The sequence below is a fragment of the Pongo abelii genome, chromosome 11 (genome assembly GCF_028885655.2).
Source record: "Pongo abelii isolate AG06213 chromosome 11, NHGRI_mPonAbe1-v2.0_pri, whole genome shotgun sequence".
Classification (NCBI taxonomy): domain Eukaryota; kingdom Metazoa; phylum Chordata; class Mammalia; order Primates; family Hominidae; genus Pongo; species Pongo abelii.
Genome location: NC_071996.2, coordinates 74,564,711 through 74,586,587, shown reverse-complemented (window position 1 = coordinate 74,586,587; position 21,877 = coordinate 74,564,711). Strand labels below are relative to the sequence as shown.

The 21,877-nt window shown below is 40.4% G+C and overlaps 2 protein-coding genes across 4 annotated transcripts in view; one reads left to right on the top strand and one right to left on the bottom strand.

Annotated features, from left to right (window-relative positions):
* Positions 1-21,877, top strand: part of SLC25A12 (solute carrier family 25 member 12) — a 231,256-nt gene that overhangs the window by 16,002 nt on the left and 193,377 nt on the right. The gene's annotated exons all lie outside the window — the stretch shown is intronic.
* HAT1 (histone acetyltransferase 1) overlaps positions 476-21,877 on the bottom strand; it is a 72,051-nt gene continuing 50,649 nt past the window's right edge. For all 3 annotated transcript variants that reach the window (XM_002812587.4, XM_054549494.2, XM_024243180.2), the window contains exons 9-11: positions 7,782-7,933; positions 4,759-4,875; positions 476-922 (exon numbers count right to left, since the gene is read on the bottom strand). In XM_002812587.4, coding sequence (XP_002812633.2) covers positions 755-922; positions 4,759-4,875; positions 7,782-7,933 — 437 coding nt within the window. In that variant the 3' untranslated portion in view covers positions 476-754. The remainder of the gene's footprint in view (positions 923-4,758; positions 4,876-7,781; positions 7,934-21,877) is intronic.

The following is a 21,877-nucleotide window of genomic DNA, read 5'->3' as shown; positions in this document are numbered from 1 at the left end:
TGTATTTTGCCAGGACATAGATGGAGCTGGAAGCCATTGTCCTTAGCAAACTAACACAGGCACAGAAAACCAAATACTATATGTTCTTACTTAACAAGTGGGAGTAAATGATGAGAACACATGGACACAAAGAAGGGAACAACCGATACTGGGGCCTACTTGAAGGTGGAGGTTGGGAGAAGAGCAGAAAAATTAACTATTGGGTACTAGGCCTAGTACCTGGGTGCTGAAATAATCTGTACAAGAAACCCCCGAGACACTAGTTTACCTATGTAACAAACCTCCACTGTACCCCGGAACCTAAAAGTTAAAAAAGAAAGAAAAATCATATTGAAAAAATAAAATTACCAGGATAACCTTAAAGAAATGTTTTAAAGGTGTCAGATGTAAAATCTTAGAAGCAAAGTGTGGAAGGAATGATAAGTATTTAAGAATGAGGTTTATTGTAAGTATTTAAGAATCATATCATCACACATTAACATATCACAACTAAGCATTTATTATACTGTTTAAGAAGGGAAGCAATTGCAGTAGTATTTCAGAAGCTATATCTTTCTTTAAATGCAATATATGCTCATAAACTCTAAACAGTATTTTAAAATATACAATCTCTCCAAAAGAAAATATTCAACTAAAGATAGATAACTTTTAGTATAAGCAAAATGTCACAAGATTTTAAAATTAAAGTCATCAGATTTTTCACAGCACATTGTACAGAAAATTTGCAAGCTTCCTGTACAGAGCAGTATAATCTTTACTCTTGAGCAAGTCGTTCAATAACACGCCGGTAATCTTCCACTAGTTCCTGAAAACTCTCTTCCAGCTGTTCATGTTGCATGCTTATTTCTATTTGGTTCATCTGGTTTGTCAGTTCTTCTGGTCTGAGACATTTTCTCATCTTAGCAAGATCTCTCTGCTTTTTCTAAGTGACAAACAATTATTTGTTAGATGAAGAAAGCAAATATATTTCCTTATAGTCTTACAATTTTAAGTCTCCAATGTTAAAAATAAGAATAGTATGAATATGCCCAAACTTGTCCCACACTGTTTTTTTTTTTTTTTTTTTTTTTTAGGGAAGCTTAAACATAATGTTAACCATGAATTGCAAACCCTCTAAAAAGAGTTAACAAGAAGACCTGGTATTTGTGTCCAATGATGGTAAATATAGACATGTGACTAGCAGCCCCCTCCAAAACTTTAAAGAACTCTGGGCAGTATAGACACTAAAGTACTTGTTTAATAAATAAAAGACATTAGCTGAAGAAAGACAACTGAGATTAAGTGCTATTATTCTTCATTTTACTATTCAATCATTAATTAATTACATTTTCAATTCCACCCAGTGAAGTACTTATGGGCCACACGCTAATTTTAACATAAACTGTTAGAAATGTTTCAGAAAGACAAATGGAAAACTGCTATACTTTAAAAATATATTAACTAGCATTTGAGTCTTTATTAAGTTCCAGACATACATTACCATACTAAACCCTCCCGGTTTGACTTAGGATACCGCTATGCTGAGGAGTTTGCAACAGGTAGCTGATAACAACTTTTATGCAGGACACTGTGTCAGAGATGTTTAGGATGGGACTGGAGGACTGGGCAGCTACTGCAGTAGTTCATGCCAGAGTTGATGAAAGCCTAGATCAAGTCAGCAGCAGCAGAGATGGAGAGGACAGGGCAGATTTAGAGGAGAAAATACTGGGTGATATGAGGAAGGAAGAATGAAGAATAACTCCAAGATCCCTGGTTGGGTGGCATTATTGCAAATATGAAGCTTTCATGTTTCGGATATACTGTTCTAGAACTCCTGGGCCCAAGTGATCCACCCACCTTGGCCTCCCAAACTGTTGGGATTACAGCCATGAGCCACCACACCCGGCCCAGTTCTGGCCTTTTAGACTGGTGAACTGGCTGGACAGGTAAAGGTACTTAATAATAATATAAAAAAGAATTATCATTCTTTAAGAGTAGAAAATACTTGCACTTATGAACTACAGGGATTCCCATTATTTGGCATTAGCTGTGTGACTACTATTTGTACTCAGAATTTCTATCTTTCACTTGTTATATTTTATATAAAAGTCACACTAATATCTAAAATATATAATTCAATAAATTATTTTACTTTAGTAAAATCTTAATACTCTTAAATGTTGCCATCTATTTATACTGTTCTCTGTGCCCAAATTTCATCATTAAGACATTTTCTAGCTAACAAATATTACTTAAAGATCAAAACCTTTGGAAAGTACCATTTCTACCCATTTTCTGATGTTTCTGAATTGATAACATCAAATAATAAAATGCTACTTTGGACAATTTTTGAGGAGACCATTATAATTTATTACAAACCTGCTATATGCAGATGATGGTCTGTAAAACAGAAAAACTATTAAACTGCAATGAAATGACACTATGAGGAACTATTCATACATCTGTGTATGAATTCAAGATAAAATGATTTAGTCATAGGCAAATAATAATTTTATATTCAGAATATGAACAGAATTACAATGACAAATTAGGAAATACAATTGCCCTGCACAGTAAAAAGACGCTATGAAGGAAAAGTTGGGATTCAGCAAGTAGTGTCAGCCAATGAACCATCAGCATTCAAGACTGGCTCTATAAAGCAGAATCCATGGCAAATAAAACTTAAATTTTCTTTAAATTTACAAAGGAAAACCACAACTACGTGTACCTGATCTAGTTAGTTAATTTACTTTCTCAAATTGTAATGCAGATTCAACTTGGTCATTTATGTTCCCAGCTATTGTGATGTATAACCCTATAGGTACAGTATATATAAATGTAGCGACATTTCATCATTGAGCAACTGTACTCAATAATTATCTGTTGAATAAATTAAATATTCTGCCAATCAGCCCACTACTCAGCTGCAACTAGATGACAAATTTTCTTCTTTTTTGAGATGGAGTTTTGCTCTTGTCACCCAGGCTGGAGTACAATGGCACAATCTTGGCTCACTGCAACCTTTGCCTCCCAGGTTCAAGCAATTCTCCTGTCTCAGCCTCCGGAGTAGCTGGGATTACAGGCACCTCCCACCATGCCTGGCTAATTTTTGTATTTTTAGTAGACACAGGGTTTCACCATGTTGGCCAGGCTGGTCTCAAACTCCTGACCTCAGATGATCTGCCGGCCTCAGCCTCCCAAATTGCTGGGATTATAGACATGAACCACCACACCTGGCCTTTTTTTTTTTTTAATTTTTTTTTTTTTTTTTTTTTTTTTGAGATGGAGTCTTGCTCCGTTGCCCAGCCTGGATTGCAGTGGTGTGATCTCAGCTCACTGCAACCTCTGCCTCCCGAGTTCAATGATGTCCTTGCCTCAGCCTCCCAAGTAGCTGGGATTACAGGTACCCACCACCACACCCAACTAATTTTTGTACTTTTAGTAGAGGCGAGGTTTTGCCATGTTGGCCAGGCTGGTCTTGAACTCCTGAGCTCTGGTGACCTGCCCACCTCGGCCCCCCAAAGTGCTGGGATTACAGGCATGAGCCACCACACCTGGCCTAGATAGCAAATTTTCATTCACATAAGGTGGCATAAACAATATCCATCCTGACAATGTCCAAATGATAAGGCCAATTTGATCTAGGAGGGATATGGAAGATGACAAAGAAGTGAGAAAAAAGGGCAAGAAGAATGTTTAAAAATATAATAGTACTAACATGGTTTCGGCTATGGTGAAGTACAGAGATTATATTAATAAATAGCAACAAAGGCTATTTTTAGGAAGAAGAAAGCAAAAGCAAAGAGAATATATATATATATATAAAACTTTGCTTTTATCTGGGAAGAGAGAAAAAAGAGAATATATATATAACAACTGAGAAGACAAGAAACTTGGGAAAAACAAGATAATTTGTTAGGGAAGAGACTAGGCATTCAGATTTTTTAAAGATGCATGCAAATGAAAGAAAAGCTAACCATGGTAGACTATCCTTGGGATAAGTTTGTTTGTTTGTTTGTTTGTTCTGAGACACAGTTTCATTCTGTCGCCCAGGCTGAAGTGCAGTGGCACAATCTCAGCTCACTGCAACCTCCACCTCTTGGGTTCAAGTGATTCTCATGCCTCAGCCTCTCAAACAGCTGGGATTACAGGCACGTGTTATCATGCCCAACTAATTTTTGTATTTTTAGTAGAGATAGGGTTTCGCCATGTTGCCCAGGGTGGTCTTGAACTCCTGACCTCAAGTGATCCACTTACCTCGGCCTCCCACAGTGCTGGGATTACAGGCGTGAGCCACTGCACCCGGGTTTTTTTCTTTTTTTTTTCTTTTTTTTCAGACGGAGTTTTGCTCTTGTCACCCAGGCTGGAGTGCAATGGTGCAATCTTGGCTCACAGCAACCTCCACCTCCCGGGTTCAAGCGATTCTCCTGCTTCAGCCTCCCAAGTCACTGGGATTACAGGCGCCCACCACCAAGCCTGATTAATTTTTGTATTTTTAGTAGAGACAGGGTTTCACCACGTTGGCCAGGCTGGTCTTGAACTTCTGACCTGAGGTGATCCACCCGCCTTGGCCTCCCTAAGTGCTGGGATTACAGGTGTGGGCCACCACGCCTGGCCATGAGTGAGAATTTTTATAAATTACTGGAAGAATATTTCTACTTTTGTAAAAGTTAATTTTACAAAATGACTTGGACTGTCTCATATACTGGCATTTGGTAGCTTTTCTTCTGTTTTAAACAGTGAAAAGAATACAGTGTTTAAGATTCTTGAAAGTCCTACCTTATATGGGCTAATTAGTCTTCTTTTAATATCCAGTCTATAGCTTCTGTATTGTTCGGCATCACTCATGTCAGTTACCAGTAGTCGAAGAATTTCATAAACTCTTCTAGCATGTTGCTAGAATGAAACAAAAGAAAATGTGAACATTTTCAAAGTAAAAATAATGACACTTTCCCAAAAGAACACAGGATATATTTAATATCTGCCATGAGCAAGGAATTGTGCTAGAAACCAGAGGAAAAGCAATAAAAGTAGTTGCCCTCAAGCAGTCTAGTGGGTAACACAAATGATTATGGTATGGATAATTTAATGTGGCATGATCATAGTTCACTGCAGCCTCAACCTCCTAGACTCAAGCCATCCTCCCACCTCAGCCTCCTGAGCAGCTGGGACTATAGGCATACACACCACACCCGGCTTTTTTTTTTTTTTTTTTTTTTTTTTGTAGAAATGGGGTCTCACTTTGTTGCCCAGGCTGGTCTTCAACTCCCAGCTTCAAGCAATCCTCCTGCCTCAACCTCCCAAAGTATTAGAATTACTGGCATGAGCCACTGCCCCAGCCTTCCTGACAGATTTTAAATAGGAATGTAAGCAATATGCACAAATTTTGAGTTTTAAATAAGTCACTCTTTCAGCTACAAAGAAATGGTAGCAAAAAGAAGTGCAGAGAGACCAATCAAGAAGCTGAGTTATTACATCAGATAAAAAACGATGAGGGCATGAACTGGAACAGCACAAGTAAGAAGACCAAGGGGACAAGGACTCTAGAAACATATGAGAGGAAAAACTGACTTAGAGAAGGACATGAAAATGTGAGTTTTCACAGCCTAGGAGAGATTTAGGAGGCAGCAGAAAATAGAAAATCTGAAGAAAATTCTAGTCTAAGGGCAAGGATTTAAGCAATGTCAGTATATAGGTAAGAGTTAAAACCATAAGGCTGGTTAAGGTCACCTGAGGAAAGCATATACAGTGATAAAAGGAGAAAGGTCAGAAACCTGGTAGTACAGTGACAGTTAAAAAGCAGACAGGGCTGGTCATGGTGGCTCACGCCTGTAGTTCCAGCGCTTTGGGAGGCCAAGGTGGACAGATCGCTTGAGCCTAGCAGTTTGAGAACAGCCTGTAGGAACCCTGTCTCTACAAAAATTAGCCAGGTGTGGTGGTGTACCCCTGCAGTCCCAGCTACTTGGGAGGCTGAGGTGGGAGAGTCATTTGAGCCCAGGAGGTTGAGGCTGCAGTGAGCCATGATTACACCACTGTACTCTACCTCAGGTGACAGAGCAAGAGACCCTGTCTCAAAAAAAAAAGGAAAAGGAAAAAAAAAGACAAATGGTATCAAGGAAATATCAGAAGAATCAGGAAGTTTTTGGTAGCACTGAAGCCAAAGGAGAACCACAGTTTTTCTGTTGGTGTTGTTTCACTTATATATTTATTTGGGCAAGGAGTATGGGTAGGTTGGGAAGGTAATATTTTCTGACTTCCTGGAAGGGAACCTGAGTTGAACCTGAAAAAATGAGTACTATCTGGCCAGGCAATTAGGAAAAGGGAGTATTTCAGGTAAAGAGAACAGAATATGTAAAGGAATACAGAAGGAAGAAGGATGTGGCAGAGTTGGGAAATAGCTAGATCAGTAAAGCCAGAGCATGTGGCAAAGCAGCCAGAGCATGTGGCAAAGTACTAATAGGCTGAAGCTAGCAAGGTAGGCAGGGTCCAGATTATCATGGGCTCTTTGTGCTCTAGGTAGGGAGTTTGAATTCCTTTTTTAAGAAAGCACCATTAGAAATATATATATATATTCATATGCCCTTTCTTTTAAAAGCTGAGCTATTAAACAAATTTCTTTTCTTTTTTTTTTTTTTTTAAGATGCAGTCTCTCTCTGTTGCCCAGGCTGGAGTGTAGTGGCATGATTTCGGCTCACTGCAACCTCCGCCTCCCAGGTTTAAGCGATTCTTCTGCCTCAGCCTCCTGAGTAGCTGGGATTACAGGCACGCGCCACCACGCCCAGCTAATTTTTGTATTTGTAGTAGAGACATGGTTTCACCATATTGGACAGGCTGGTCTCGAACTCCTGACCTCGTGATCCACCCACCTCGGCCTCCCAAAGTGCTGGGATTACAGGCATGAGCCACCTCGCCCGGCCTAAACAAATTTTTCTTTTTTTTTTGAGATGGAGTCTCGCTCGGTCGCCCAGGCTGGAGTGTAGTGGCACCATCTCGGCTCACTGCAACCTTCGCCTCCCCAGGTTCAAGTAATTCTCCTGCCTCAGCCTACCGAGTAGCTGGGACTACAGGCGCATGCCACCATGACCAGCTTTTTTGTATTTTTAGTAGAGATGGGGTTTCACCATGTTAGCCAGGATGGTCTCGATGTCCTGACCTCATGATCTGTCCGCCTCGGCCTCCCAAAGTGCTGGGATTACAGGCGTGAGCCACCACTCCCAGCCCATCCCACATACTTTCATAATCCAAATCCTACTCATTCTTCAAGGTTTACATCAAATGCCATCCTTTCTATGAAATAACCACTGATTTCCTTGCTTACATAAATGTAATAAACTTCCTTCTCTGAACTTCCATATTATTTTTTCTGTACCTATCTTCAGACATTTACCACTTTAAAATTTAAATAAATATATAAAAGTATATAAAATGAAATACGTGTTTTACTTCAACCCTTCTTCCCAACAATAATGTCTCCAGGGGTACAACTACTTTAAAGAGTAAAAATAAGATCCTATTATCCATCTTTCCTCTGCTTGTTATGCTTAATATAGCAATAACACCTATTATCTTCCCATTTTATTAATGAGGAAACTGAGGCACAAGGTAAATTAAATTGCCATAAATCACAGAGCAAGTGTTGGAGCTAGATTTGAACTCAGGCAATTTGGCTTCAAAGCTGTACTGTTAACCATTGCTGGTTCCCACACATGTATTCTTAATGTCCTTATAATATTTTAGTTAAGGTATACACTTCAAAAATTTGTTTGTAATTTAAATGTTTTCCTCCTACAGAATAAAAATACCTTATTTATTTTGAACTTCTGTTGTGCCTCTATCGCCATATCTTCATTGAATCCTTGCATTAATTTTTCCCGGGAAAAACAGGGCAAATCTTGACAAAGCTTCACAAGCACAAAGTCTCGTAATTTTACATAGCTTTTGGATGGATCTTCCGCTAAATAAATAAAGCAGAATAATATTAACATTTCCCTGATGGTCAATATAATTTCTTCATCATTTGCAATCTCAACATATATGCTAGGCTAGGAAGGCAAATATTCTTTAAAAAATTACACATACAAAAGTTACAACATGAAAGGATTATTCCTTATAAATAAAACTATTATCTTTGTCAAAATAATAAATCCAATCCTTTTGCAAAGACATTTGTATTAATATTTGTGAATCAAGAGCTACCCATTTCAAATTTAAACTTTTTTTTTTCTTTGAGACAGAGTCTCACTCTGTTACTCAAGCTGGAGTGTAGTGGCATGATCATGGCTCACAACAGCCTCAACCTCCCAGGATCAGGTGATCCTCCTATTTCAGCCTCCCTAGTAGCTAGGACTACAGGCTCCCGCCACCACACTCGACTAATTTTTGTATTTTTTGTAGAGACAGGGTTTCACCATATTGCCCAGGCTGGTCTCGAATTCCTGGGCTCAAGTGATCGACTCGCCTCAGCCTCCCAAAGTGCTAGGATTACAAGCATAAGTGACTGCGCCCAGCCTCAAATTTAAACTTTTTAACTGGCATGGTATCACATGCATCTTAGTTTTGATTCCAATTAAAGTAGCTGTGCAAATGAGAGATTCAAATTTGGATGAACAGATCAGGCACAGTGGCACACGCCTGTAATCTCAGCACTTTGGGAGACCTGAGGCAGGCAGATCACTTGAGGCCAGGAGTTAGAGACCAGCCTGGCCAACACGACAAAATCCCATCTCCACTAAAAATACAAAAATTAGGCTGGGCGCAGTGGCTCATGTCTGTAATCCCAGCACTTTGGGAGGCCAAGGCAGGCAGATCACCTGAGGTCAGGAGTTCGAGAACAGCCTGGCCAACACGGTGAAACCCTGTCTCTACTAAAAATACAAAAATTAGCCAAGCATGGTGGTGCATGCCTGTAATCTCAGCTACTCAGGAAACTGAGGCAGGAGAATTGCTTGAACCTGGGAGGTGGATGCTGCAGTGAGCTGAGATCGCACCACTGTACTCCAGCCTGGGCAACAGAGCGAGACTCCTTCTCCAAACAAACAAACAAACAAACAAATTAGCCAGGTGTGGTTATGCACATTCCTCCCAGCTACTCAGGAGGCTGAAGCATGAGAATCACTTGACTCTTGGAGGCGGAGGTTGTAGTGAGTGAGCCAAGATTGCGCTATTGCACTCCAGCCTGGGTGACAGAGACTGTCTCAAAAAAAAAAAAAGGAAAAAATTCATACAGAAAGACAAAGGACCCAGAATAGCCAAAACAATATTGAAAAAGAGCAGGCTGGGCACGGTGGCTCACATCTGTAATCCCAGCACTTTGGGAGGCTAAGGCAGGTGGATCACGAGGTTAGGAGTTCGAGACCAGCCTGGCCAACATGGTGAAACCCCGTCTCTACTAAAAATACAAAAATCAGCCGGGCGTGGTGGTGGGTGCCTGTAATCCCAGCTACTTGGGAGGCTGAGGCAGAAGAATCACTTGAACCCAGGTGGCAGAGGTTGCAGTAAGCCAAGATTGTGCCACTGCACTCCAGCCTGGGCAACAGAGCAACTTCATCTGGGGAAAAAAAAAAAAAAAAAAAAAAACTTGAAGGACTCAACACTTTCTGATTTCAAAACTTACTTCAAACCTATGATAATCAAGACCATGTGACACTAGCATAAGGACAGACATACACATGAATGGAACTGAACTGATAGTCCAGAAATAAAACCATAGATTTAGGTCAGTTAATCTTGGAGAAGGTTGCAAAGACAATTCAATGGGGGAAAGAAGAGTCTTTTCAACAAATGGTGATGGGACAATTGGATCTCTCTCATCAAAAGAATAAAGTGGGATTCCCTTTCCTCACACTATACATAAAAACTAACCAAAATTGATCATAGTCCTAAATTTAAGAGGTAAAACTATAAAACTCTTAGAAGAAAACACAGGAGTAAATCTTCATGACCTTTGGTTAGACAATGGTTTCTTAGATAATGAGACCAAAGCATAAGCAACAAAAGAAAAAACAGATAAACTAGGTGACAAAAATTTTAAAACTCTTGTGTTTCAAATGATACCAGTAAGAAAATGAAAAAAATAACATACAGAGTGGGAGACTATTTGCAAATCATGTATCTAATAAAGCACTTGTATCCAGATTCATATAAATTGGTATAAAAACTCTTATAATCTGGTAAAAAAAAAAAAAAAAAAAAAAAAGACCCAACTAAAAAATGGGCAAAGGATCTAAATTGACATTTATCAATAAGATATATACAAGTGGATAATAAACACATGAAAAGATGCACAGTCTCCCTAGCCACAGGAAATGTGAATCTAAACCACAATGATATACCACTTCATACCTACAAGGATGGCTAGAATTAAAAACACAGTAACAGGTATTGATGAAGATGTGGAGAAACCGAAACCCTGATACACTGGTAATGGAAATGTAAAATGGTGTAGCCATTTTGGAAAATAGTCTGGTGATTCCTCAAAAAGTTAAACATAGTTACCAGATTTCCCATAATTTCCAGTCTTAGGTATATGCCCAAGAGATATGAAAACACAGGTTCACATAAAAATTTGTACATGACTGTTCCTAGTAGCATTATTCATTCATAAGAGCCAAAAAGTGGGAATAATCTAAAATGTTCAACTGACCAATGAATAAAATGACATAACCACACAATGGAATATTATTTGGCAATAAGAAGAAATGAAGTACTGTTATATGCTATAAGAATGCACCTTGAAAACATTATGCTATGTGAAAGAAACTAGTCATATATTGCATGATTCCAATGTTCAGAATAGGCAAATTTATAGAGACAGAAAGTAGATTAGTGGTTGCCTAGGGATAGGAGTTGAGGGGAGGAAAGGAGTGCTAACAGGGACTTCTTTTGGGGGTTTCTTTTATGGGGGAACAGAATATTCCAAAATTAGATTATTCGCTAGGGCTGCTAGCACTTTGGGAGGCAGAGGTGGACAGATCTCTTGAGACTAGAAGTTCGAGGCCAGCCTGGCCAACATGGCAAAACACCGTCTCTACTAAAAATACAAAAATTAGCCAGGTGTGGTGGCACATGCCTGTGATCCCAGCTACTCAGGAGTCTGACGCATGAGAGTTGCTTGAACTCAGGAGGCAGAGGTTGCAGTGAGCTGCAATCACACTACTGCACTCCAGCCTGGGTGACAGAATGAGACTGTCTCAGACCAACAAAAAGATTATGGTGATGGTTGTGCTGTAAATATCATCTTAAAACTGTCTACTATAAGTGAATGAATTGTATGATGTGTTAATTATATACCAATAAAGCTATTTTTTAAAAAAGCCTGAGACAGGGTAATGTCTTATGATTCCAAGAAACACATTCATTCATTCAACTGATTTGTACTAAATACCTTTTTTATGCTTCTATGCCACAGTTAATTATACACATCATATGCATGTAGTTATTAAGTGCTATTTGACTATGACTTTAAAATAGTAAGAATTGAAATCAAGTCACTGCATCAATTTGGGATGAAATTATGATCTATTAAGAATGGTGAAATCAACAGTAAAACAAAATAAGTAAAATACAGACTTACACAGAAAATAAAGTAAACCTAAGACTGTTATGTAATTTGTCACCCTATCCCATTCTTCAGTCTTTTCTCACTTTAATTTACCTGCATCATCCAGTTATACAAGCCACCCAGAAACCTGGAGGACATTTATTTCTTTTATCTGCTTCCACCAGTATTTTTGTCAACTAATAACCTTTTTTTAACTCATTCTCCTTACCTGTTCTCCCCTGCGTTATAAAATATAAACTGAACTCTGACACCACCCTACATTAAAATTGTTCAAGCATATAAGAGAGGAGAGGAAGGAACAGAAAAAATACTTGAAGAAATAATGGTCAAAAACTTCCCAAATTTGATGAAAAACACTGGTCAACACATCTAAGAAGCTCAAACTTCAACTAGGAAAAACATAAAGAGATCTACACCCAAACATATCATAATCAAACTGTCAAAAGTGAGAGAAACAGAAAATCTTTAAAGCAGCAAGAGAAAAATGACTCATTAGAAACCAAGGAGGTCAGAAGTCAGTGGGATGACATATTCAAAGTACCAACAGGAGAAAAAAAACCTATCAACCAAGAATTCTGTATCCAGCAAAACTATCCTTTAAAATAAAGGTGAAATAAAGATATTCCCAGAAAACCAAAGACTGAGGAAATCTGCTGCAAGCTGACCTGCCCAAAAGAAGTATTAAAGAACTCCTTCAGGCTAAAAGAACATAGTACCACTGAAATCTACATGAAGAAATTAAGAATACTCATAAAAATATATATAAAAGTTAGTATATATAAAAGTTAGATTATTTTTTCTCTTTTCTTCTCTCAACTAATTTAAAAGACAATTACATAAAGCAATAATTATAAACCAGTGTTTGGCTTATAGTAATACATAAGGATGTGGCCAGGAACGGTGGCTCATGCCTGTAATCACAGCATTTTTGGAGGCCAAAGCAGGTAGACTGCTTGAGCTCAGGAGTATGGGACCAAAATGTACAAAAATTTAACCAGGTGCGGTGGCATGTACCTTTAGTCCCAGCTACTCGGGAGGCTAAAGCAGGAGAATTGCTTGAACTTGGGAGGCGGAGGTTGCAGTGAGCCCAGGTCACACCTTTGCACTCCAGCCTGGGCAACAGGAGTAAAACTCTGCCTCAAAAAAAAAAAAAAAAAAAAAAAAAGAAAAGAAAAAAAAAAAGATGTAATCCTACTGAGTAGCTAGGACTACAGATGTGTGCCACCATACTCTGCTAATTCTTTTTTTTTTTTTTTTTTTTTTTGGTAAAGAGATAGGGTCTTGCTATGTTGCCTAGACTGGTCTGAAACTCCTGGCCTCAAGTGATCCTCCCTCCTTGGCCTCCCAAAGTATTGGGATTATAGGCATTAGTCACTGAGCCCAGCCTAAGAAAATAACTTAAAAAAAAAAAATTTAAAAAACCACAAAGGAATTGAAATGGTTCAATAGAAAATATTATTTAACACAAAAGAAGGCAGTAAAAAAGAAACAAAATAACAAAAAGGGTTAGGTGTGGTGGCTCACACCTGTAATCCCAGCACCTTGAGAGGCCAAGGCAGGAGGATCACTTGAGCTCAAGAGTTCAAGACCAGCCTAGGCAACATAGCAGGGCCTCGTCTCCACTAAAAATAAAACAAATCAGCCAAAGCGTGGTGGCATACGCCTGTAGTCCTAGCTACTTGGCAGGCTGAGAGGGGAGGACAGCTTGGGCCCAGGAGTTTGAGGCTGCAGTGAGCCATGATCACGCCACTGGACTTCAGACTCTGACAGAGCAAGACCCTGTCCCCCCTCCCCACCAAAAGAAATGAGACATATAGAAAACAAACAGCAAAATGGCAGGCATAATTCCAAACATAGTAATAATTACATTAAATGCATGTATATTAAAATATTCTAATCAAAAGGCAAAGAGTGTCAGACCGAATTTTAAAAGATCCAACTATATGCTGTCCACAAGAGAAACATTTTAGATTCAAGATGGATAGGTTCAAAGTCTAATGATGAAAAAAGATGGCTGGGTGCTGTGGCTCACACCTTTAATCACAGCACTTTGGGAGGCTGAGGCAGGCATATCACCTGAGGTCAGGAGTTTGAGACCAGCCTGACCAACATGGTGAAAACCCATCTCTACTAAAAATACAAAAATTAGCCAGGTGTGGTGGTGGGCACCTGTAATTCCAGCTACCTGGGAGGCCAAGGGAGGAGAACTGGTTGAACCCGGGAGGCAGAAGTTGCAGTGAGCCAAGATTGTGCCACTGCACTCCAGTCTGGGTGACAGAGTGAGACTTCGTCTCAAAAAAAAAAAAAGAAAAAAGATATACCAAGCAAACTATATGCAAGCTAGAGTGGCTATATTAATATTAGGCAAAATAGAGTTTAAGGCCAGGTGCAGTGGCTCATGCCTGTAATTCCAACACTTTGGGAGGCCAAGGCAGGTAGATCGCTTGAGCTCTGGAATTTGAGACCAGCCTGGGCAATATGGCAAAACCTGTCTCTATTTTTTTTTTTAAAAAAAAGAGTTTAAGACAAAAAAGGGGCACATTTTATAATGATAAAAAAGTTTATTCATCAGGAAGATATTACAATTATAAACAAATGCACAACTAACAACAGAGTCCCAAAATACATGAAGAAAATACTGACAGAATTAAAGGGAGAAATAGACAATACAACAAAGTCTGAAATTTCAATACTACACTCTCAATAATCGATAGAACAATTAGACAGAAAACTGGCAAAGATATAGAAGGCCTGAAAGGCACTATTAATCAACTTGGCCCAACTGATATTTACAGAACGTTCTACTCAATAACAGCAAAATACATGTTCTTTACAAGTGTACAAGGAACATTCATCCAGGAAAGACTTAATGTTAAGCCAGGGATCAATAAACTATGATGGCCCATGGGCCAATCTTGCCTGTGGCCTGTTTTTGTATGGCATGTGAACTAAGAATGGTTTCTAAAGGGTTGTTTAAAACAAGCAAAACAACAACAAAAACCAAGAGTATGCAACAGAGACTGTGTGTAGCTTGCAAAGCATAAAATACAACCTATCCTTAAAAAAAAAAAAAAAAAGTTTGCTGACCTCTAAGCTTGAACAGAAAACAAAACTCAATAAATGAAAAAGGGCTGGGCATGATGGCTCACACCTGTGATCTTAGCACTTTGGGAGGCCAAGACGCGGGCACTGCTTGAGCCCAGGAGTTCCAGAGCAGCCTGGGCAACATGGCAAAACCCCGTTTCTACAAAAAAAGTAAAAATTAGCTGGGTGTGGTGGCGTGCACCTGTAGGCCCAACGACTTGGGAGGCTGATGCAGGAGGATCACTTGAGGCCACGAGGTTGAGGCTGCAGTGAGCCATGATTGTGGCACTGCACTCCAGTGTGGGCGACAGAGCAAGACTCTGTCTCAAAAGATAGCTAGGTAGGTAGATAAATAGACAAACAGAATAAATGAATAAATGAAAAAGGTTCACTGGAAGGTCATGCAAAAATTAAATATAAAATCACATAAATAAATGAAAAAGGACCGAAGTCATACAAAATACGTTCTTTTTTTTTGGAGACAGAGTCTTGCTCTGTCGCCTAGGCTGGAGTGCAGTGGCGTAATCTTGGTTCACTGCAAACTCTGCCTCCCGGGTTCACACCATTCTCCTGCCTCACCCTCTGGAGTAGCTGGGACTACAGGCACTCACCACCACGCCCGGCTAATTTTTTGTATTTTTAGTAGAGATGGGGTTTCACCATGTTAGCCAGGATGGTCTCGATCTCCTGACCTCATGATCTGCCTGCCTCAGCCTCCCAAAGTGCTGGAATTACAGGCGTGAGCCACCACTCCCGGCTTTTTTTTTTTTGAGACAGAGTTTCGCAGTTGTTGCCCAGGCTGGAGTGCAATGGTGCCATCTCGGCTCACCACGACCTCCACCTCCCAGGTTCAAGCGATTCTCCTGCCTCAGCCTCTCAAGTAGCTGGGATTACAGGAACGTGCCACCACGCCCAGCTAATTTTGTATTTTTAGTAGAGATGGGGTTTCTCCATGTTGATCAGGCTGGTCTTGAACTCCTGACCTCAGATGATCTGCCAGCCTCCGCCTCCCAAAGTGTTGGGATTACAGGCGTGAGCCACCGCACCTGGCCCTAAAATATGTTCTTTAACAACAGTGGAATTAAATTCAAACTTTACAAAAGGAAACATGGGAATCCACATTATTTAGAAATTGAACAACAAGCTTTTAAATAATCCATGGATCAAAAAAATCACAAGGAAAATTAAAACATTTTGAAGAATAAAAATGAAAGCACAATTTCTAAAAACTTATGTGATGCAGCTACATCAATGCTTATATTTATATATAAATGTGTATTATGTGTAAATATTTAGGTATTTAAATGTCTATATTAGAAAAGAAAGGCCAGGCATGGTGGCTCACATCTGTAATCTCAGCACTTTGGGAGGTCAAAGTGGTCCAATCATTTGAGGCCAGGAGTTCAAGACGAGCCTGGCCAACAAAGCGAAGCCCTGTCTCTACCAAAAATACAAAAATGAGCTAGATGCAGTGGCCCATGCCTATAGTCCCAGCTGCTCAGGAGGCTGAGGCCTGAGAATTACTTGAGCCTGGGAGGTGGAGGTTCCACCACTGCCCTCCAGCCTGGGTGACAGAGCGAGACTCTGCCTAAAAGAAGAAAAGAAAAGAAAAAAGACATCAAATCAATATAACCTAAGATCAGTCTTAACTAGATAAGGAAGGGCAAATTAAACCCAAAGTAATAAGAAGCAATAATAATAATAGAGTAGAAATCAAAGAAAAAGAAAACAAAAATAGACAAGTTCACATAAACACAAAGTTGGGTTTTTGAAATGATCGATGAATTGACAAACCTTTAGTTAGAATGACTGAAAAAAAAAGAGAGAAAACAACATTTACCAAAATCAGGCATGAAAGAAGGGATATTCCTACCAACTTTACAGAAATTAGAAGAATTAAAAGGGAATATGCCATGAACTTTATGCCAACAAATGAGACAACTTAGATGAAATAGACAGCTTCTAGAAAGAAACAAATTACCAAAATGACTCAAAAAGTAAATGACTATGTGAACTGACTATAACAAAGACATTTAATTACCAACTAAAAATCTTCCCACAAAGACAAGTCTACAACCAGATGGCTTTACTGGTAAATTCCATGAAACACCTGAAGAAGACATAATGACGATCCTTCACAAACTATTCTAGAAAACAGAGGAAACAGGCCAGGCACAGTGGCTCACACTTGTAATCCCAGCACTTTGGGAGGCTGAGGCGGGCGGATCACCTGAGGTCAGGAGTTTGAGACCAGCCTGGCCAACATGGTGAAACCCCATCTCTACTAAAAATATAAAAATTAGCCATGCGTGGTGGTGCAGGCCTGCAGTCCCAGCTACTTGGGAGGCTGAGGCAGGAGAATCGCTTGAACCTGGGAGGCAGAGGTTGCAGTGAGCCAAGGTGGTACCACTGCACTCCTGCCTGGGCAACAGAGTGAGACTCCATCTCCATTAAAAAAGAAAATAGACGAAACACTTTCCAACTCATTCTATGAGGCCAGAGTTACCCTGACACTAAGGATCTAAGACAAAAAGTACAAATCAATATCCCTCATGAATGTAGATACAAATGTCCTCAACAAATATTAGCAAACCAAATCTGACAATATATAAAATGAATTACATACCAGAACTAAATAGGATTTATACCAGAAATGCAAAGTTGGTTTAACATCCAAAAAAAATCAATTAATGTAATATACCATGTTAACAAAATAAATGAGAAAAATTCAATACATGTAGAACAAAGCGTTTGACAAAATCCAACATCAATTCATGATAAAAACGCTCAATAATCAACAATCTAGAAATAGAAGGGAACTGCCTCAATTTCATAATTAACACATATGAAAGCTATAGCTAACATCATCCACAATGGTGAAAGACCAAATGCTTTCCCTCTAAAACTGGGAGCAAGGCATAGATGTCTGCTTTCACCATTTCCAGTCACCATTATATTGGAGTTCTCAGCTAAGCAATCGGGTAAGAAAAAGAAAGAAAATGCATCTGACTGCAAAGGAAGAAGTAAAAATATCTTTATTTACAGACAATGTGATCCTGTATGTGGAAAATTCTAACCAAAAAACTACTACAACTAATAAACAAGTTCAGCAAGGGTGCAGGATAGAAGATCAATATATAAAACCCAACTGTATTTCTACATACTAAAACAATCAATGATCCACAAACAAAATTAAGAAATTAAGAAAATAATCCCATTTCCAACAGCATCAAAAATATTTACAAATAAAGTTAACAAAAGTAGTGCAAAACTTGTATACTGAAAACAACATTGTTGAGAAAAGTTTTAAAAGATCTAACTAAATGGAGATTTTTTTTTTCTTTTTTTTCTTTTTTTTTTTTTTTGAGACAGGGTCTCACTTACCCAGGCTGCAGTGCAGTGTACGATCTTGGCTCACTGCAGCCTCAACCTCCTGGGCTCAAGTGATCCTCCCACCTCAGCCTCCTGAGTAGCTGGGCCCACAGGTGCTTGCCACCATGCCTGGCTAAATTTTGTATTTTTGTAGAGACAGGGTTTCACCACATTGCCTAGGCTGCTCTCGAACTCCTGGGCTCAAGCGATCCACCTGCTGCGGCCTCCCAAAGTGCTGGGATTACAGGTGCAAGCCACCAAGCCTGGCCCAAGATATTTCATATTAATGGATTAGAGCAGTGGTCCCTAACCTTTTTGGTACCAGAAGTACCAAAAATCTCTAGCACCAGGGATTCTGTGGGAGGCAGTTTTTCCCTGGGGATGAGGGGAACAGACAAGGGATGGTTTCCAGATGAAACTGTTCTACCTCAGATCAGTCATCAGGCGTTAGTTAGATTCGACCTATATCCTTCACATGCGCAGTTCACAATGGGGTTTGTGCTCCTATGAGAATCTAATGCCACCACTGATCCGACAGGAGGTAGAGCTCAGGCAGTAATGCTTGTTCACCCATCATTTACCTCCTGCTGTGTGGCCCAGTCCTAATAGGCTCTGGACCAGTACCAGTCCGTAGCCCAGGATTTTGAGACCCCTGGATTAGAGGATTCTGAATTGTTAAGATGGGAATTTTCTTCAAATTAATGACAGATTAAATGTAATCCCTCAATCTCTATCAAGACCCGAGACTTTTTTTTTTTTTTTTTTTTTTTGCAGAAATTGGTGAGCTTATGCTAAAATTTTTATGGAAATACAAGAGACATTATAAACAAAATAATTTTGAAAAAGAACAAAACTGGAGGACTTTCACTTCTGATTTCAAGACTCACATGTGGTTGAGGTGCTGCTTTGCCAGAGCCTCTGTACCTAAAGGAAGGAGAAAGGGAGGCCACAAAGGCTAAGCAAGGCAGTACAATATTCCCCAAGCAGATCAATGCACAGCTCCAAGTTGAAAAGCAGAAGGCCAGAGAAGACACAAGAAGAGAGTGGAGAATGGAGGCAAGTGACCCCAAAAAAGAAATCTCTAGCATCAGGCAAGAGATTGCCTGAGAATGAAGATGACTGACTGCCAACAAAAGTACAAAGGCATAGAACAGCTAATTGACATGAAGAACCCCAATTGGATGCCATAGATAACCAGAAAGGTCACACAACTGAATCTGGGCAGGCCAAAGGAGATTTCAAGAAAAGAAGACATTGAGAAGAGAAAGCAAAAGAGCATTACATGAAATTGCATTTAGCTGGGAAGACAGCAGGTGATTATCTGGAAATAGCAGGAGAAAGCCAAGAGGAAGAAAGACAGGAAAGCAAAAGATGATTCATGTTTGTCAGGAAAGTGAATGCAGTCACTCTCCCTGGAGAAGTAAGCATGGACTATATAGGAGGAGATACCAGGAACTGGGCCATGCTGCCAAAACCTCTGCTGTGCCTTGCCCACTCTGTGCTGTCACCACTGCAGCAGCCCTTTACAGCTAGGAGACCCCACAGCTTGCTGCCTGTGGGGGTTGGGGAAGGACACCTGCTATAACTTTGTGTGTGCCAGGGCAGGTGCAGCTGCTCACACCTGTAATCCCTTGCTTTGGGAGGCTGAGGCAGGAAGACAGCTGGAGCCCTGGAGTTCAAGACCAGCCTGGGCAACATAGTAAGACCCCATCTCTACAGAAAATGCTTTAAAAATTAGCCAGGTATGGTGGCATGTCCCTGTAGTTCCAGCTACTTGGGAGGCCGAGGCAGGAGTTTTGCTTAAGCCCAGGAGTTCAAGGCGCAGTGAGCTATCACTCCACTGCACTCCAGCCTGGGTGACAGAGCAACACCCTGTCTCAAACACTACTCCTACCTCACCAAAAAAAAAAAAAACAAAAGAAAAACCCCAGAAAGATGCAGATAGCATTTCATATGTAACCATTTAAATGTTTTCTTAAAAACTGTTTTTAAGAGTTCAGGATCCTGGTGGGGGGCCTGGGAGGAGTGCCTTAGAAAGTAGGGTTTTGTCAAGTAGATTACACAGTAGGGGGTGGTTGTGCCAGGGGCTGAGCACTGATGAGTTTGCAACATGCAGCCCCTATGTGTGTTGCTTGGGTGCTCACTCAGAAAGGGGCTGCCCTTTGGGACCCTGTACTCCTGTGTCCTTGAGGGTCATGGCCCAAGCCCAGCCAGTCCACTATGAAGCCTCCATCTCTACCCTTCTTTGTCCCATTCTCACCTGCCTGGCCAGGGCTAGGACCCATTTTTAACCCTACACCATCGAGCATTTCAGGAGACTTCTGTTTACCTTGCAGCACACAGGCAAAATATGTTCCACAAATTCAACTTGTATATTTGACAGGTTAAACTTGACATTATCGTTTTAAAAATAAATAAATAAATAAAAAATATAAAGCTATATCAACCTAATCATGACGGTTTGGTAGTGGCATAAGGGCAGAAGTATAGATCATTAGAGAGTCCGGTAATAAACCTTCACATTTATGGTCAACTGATTTTCAAGAAAAGTACCAAGGCAATTCAATGAGGAAAGACACTCCGTTCAACAAATGGTGCCAGGACAGCTGGATATACACATGTAAGAAGATGAACAAGATACTTACCTCATATCATACACAACAATTTATTCAAAATGGACCAACGACCTCAATGGACGTCGGGTGTAGGGATGGAAACTGACTACAAACGGACATGAAGGATCTTTTCAGTGATGGAAATGTTCTAAAAACTCTACTAAGGACAAACGCTTAAACAAGTATCTCTTGTAAAACATTTTTTTGTTTGTTTTTGAGACAGAGTCTCGCTCTGTCGCCCAGGCTGGAGTGCAGTGGCACGATCTTGGCTCACTCAAGCTCCACCTCCGGGTTTACACCATTCTCCTGCCTCAGCGTCCCAAGTAGCTGGGACTACAGGTGCCCACCATCACGCCCAGCTAATTTTTTTATTTTTAGTAGAGATGGGGTTTCACCGTGTTAGCCAAGACGGACTCGATCTCCTGACCTCATGATCTGCCCGCCTCGGCCTCCCAAAGTGCTGGGATTACAGGCGTGAGCCATGGCACCCGGCCACATTTTTTAAAGTACTAATAGATGAGGTACAAGCTTATCCAATGTCAGTTTTTCCAAGTCTATTTCTTTCTAAATTGGTTTAGAAAAACAACTGCATTGCAGCCAGGGGTGGCGGCTCATGCCTGTAATCCCAGCACTTTGGGAGGCCGAGGCTGGAGGGTCACAAGGTTAGGAGTTCGAGACCAGCCTGGCCAATATGGTGAAACCCCATCTCTACTAAAAATACAAAAGTTAGCCGGGTGTGGTGGCAGGCACCTGTAGTCCCAGCTACTTGGGAGGCTGAGGCAGGAGAATTGCTTGAACCTGGGAGGCAAAGGTTGCAGTGAACCAAGATTGTGCCACTGCACTCCAGCCTGGGGGACAGAGGGAGACTCTGTCTCAAAAAAAAAAAAAAAAAAGAAAAAAGAAAAAGAACTGCATTGCTAATATTGATTTAAAGTAACATTTAGTGTATGTGTGTATGGCTGTGTGTGTGTATGTGTGTGTGAGTGTGTGTGTTGTTTTGAGACAGAGCCTCACTCTGTCACCAGGGTGGGGTGCAGTGGTAGGATCTCAGCTCACAGGTTCAAGTGATTCTCCTGCCTCAGCCTCCCGAGTAGCCAGGACTACAAGTGCATGCCACCACGCCTGGCTAATTTTTTGTATTTTTAGTAGAGACAGGGTTTCACCATGCTAGCCAGGATGGTCTCGATCTCTTGACCTCGTGATCCGCCTGCCTCAGCCTCCCAAAGTGTGTGTGCGTATTTTTTAAGACAGGGTCTCGCTCTGTCCC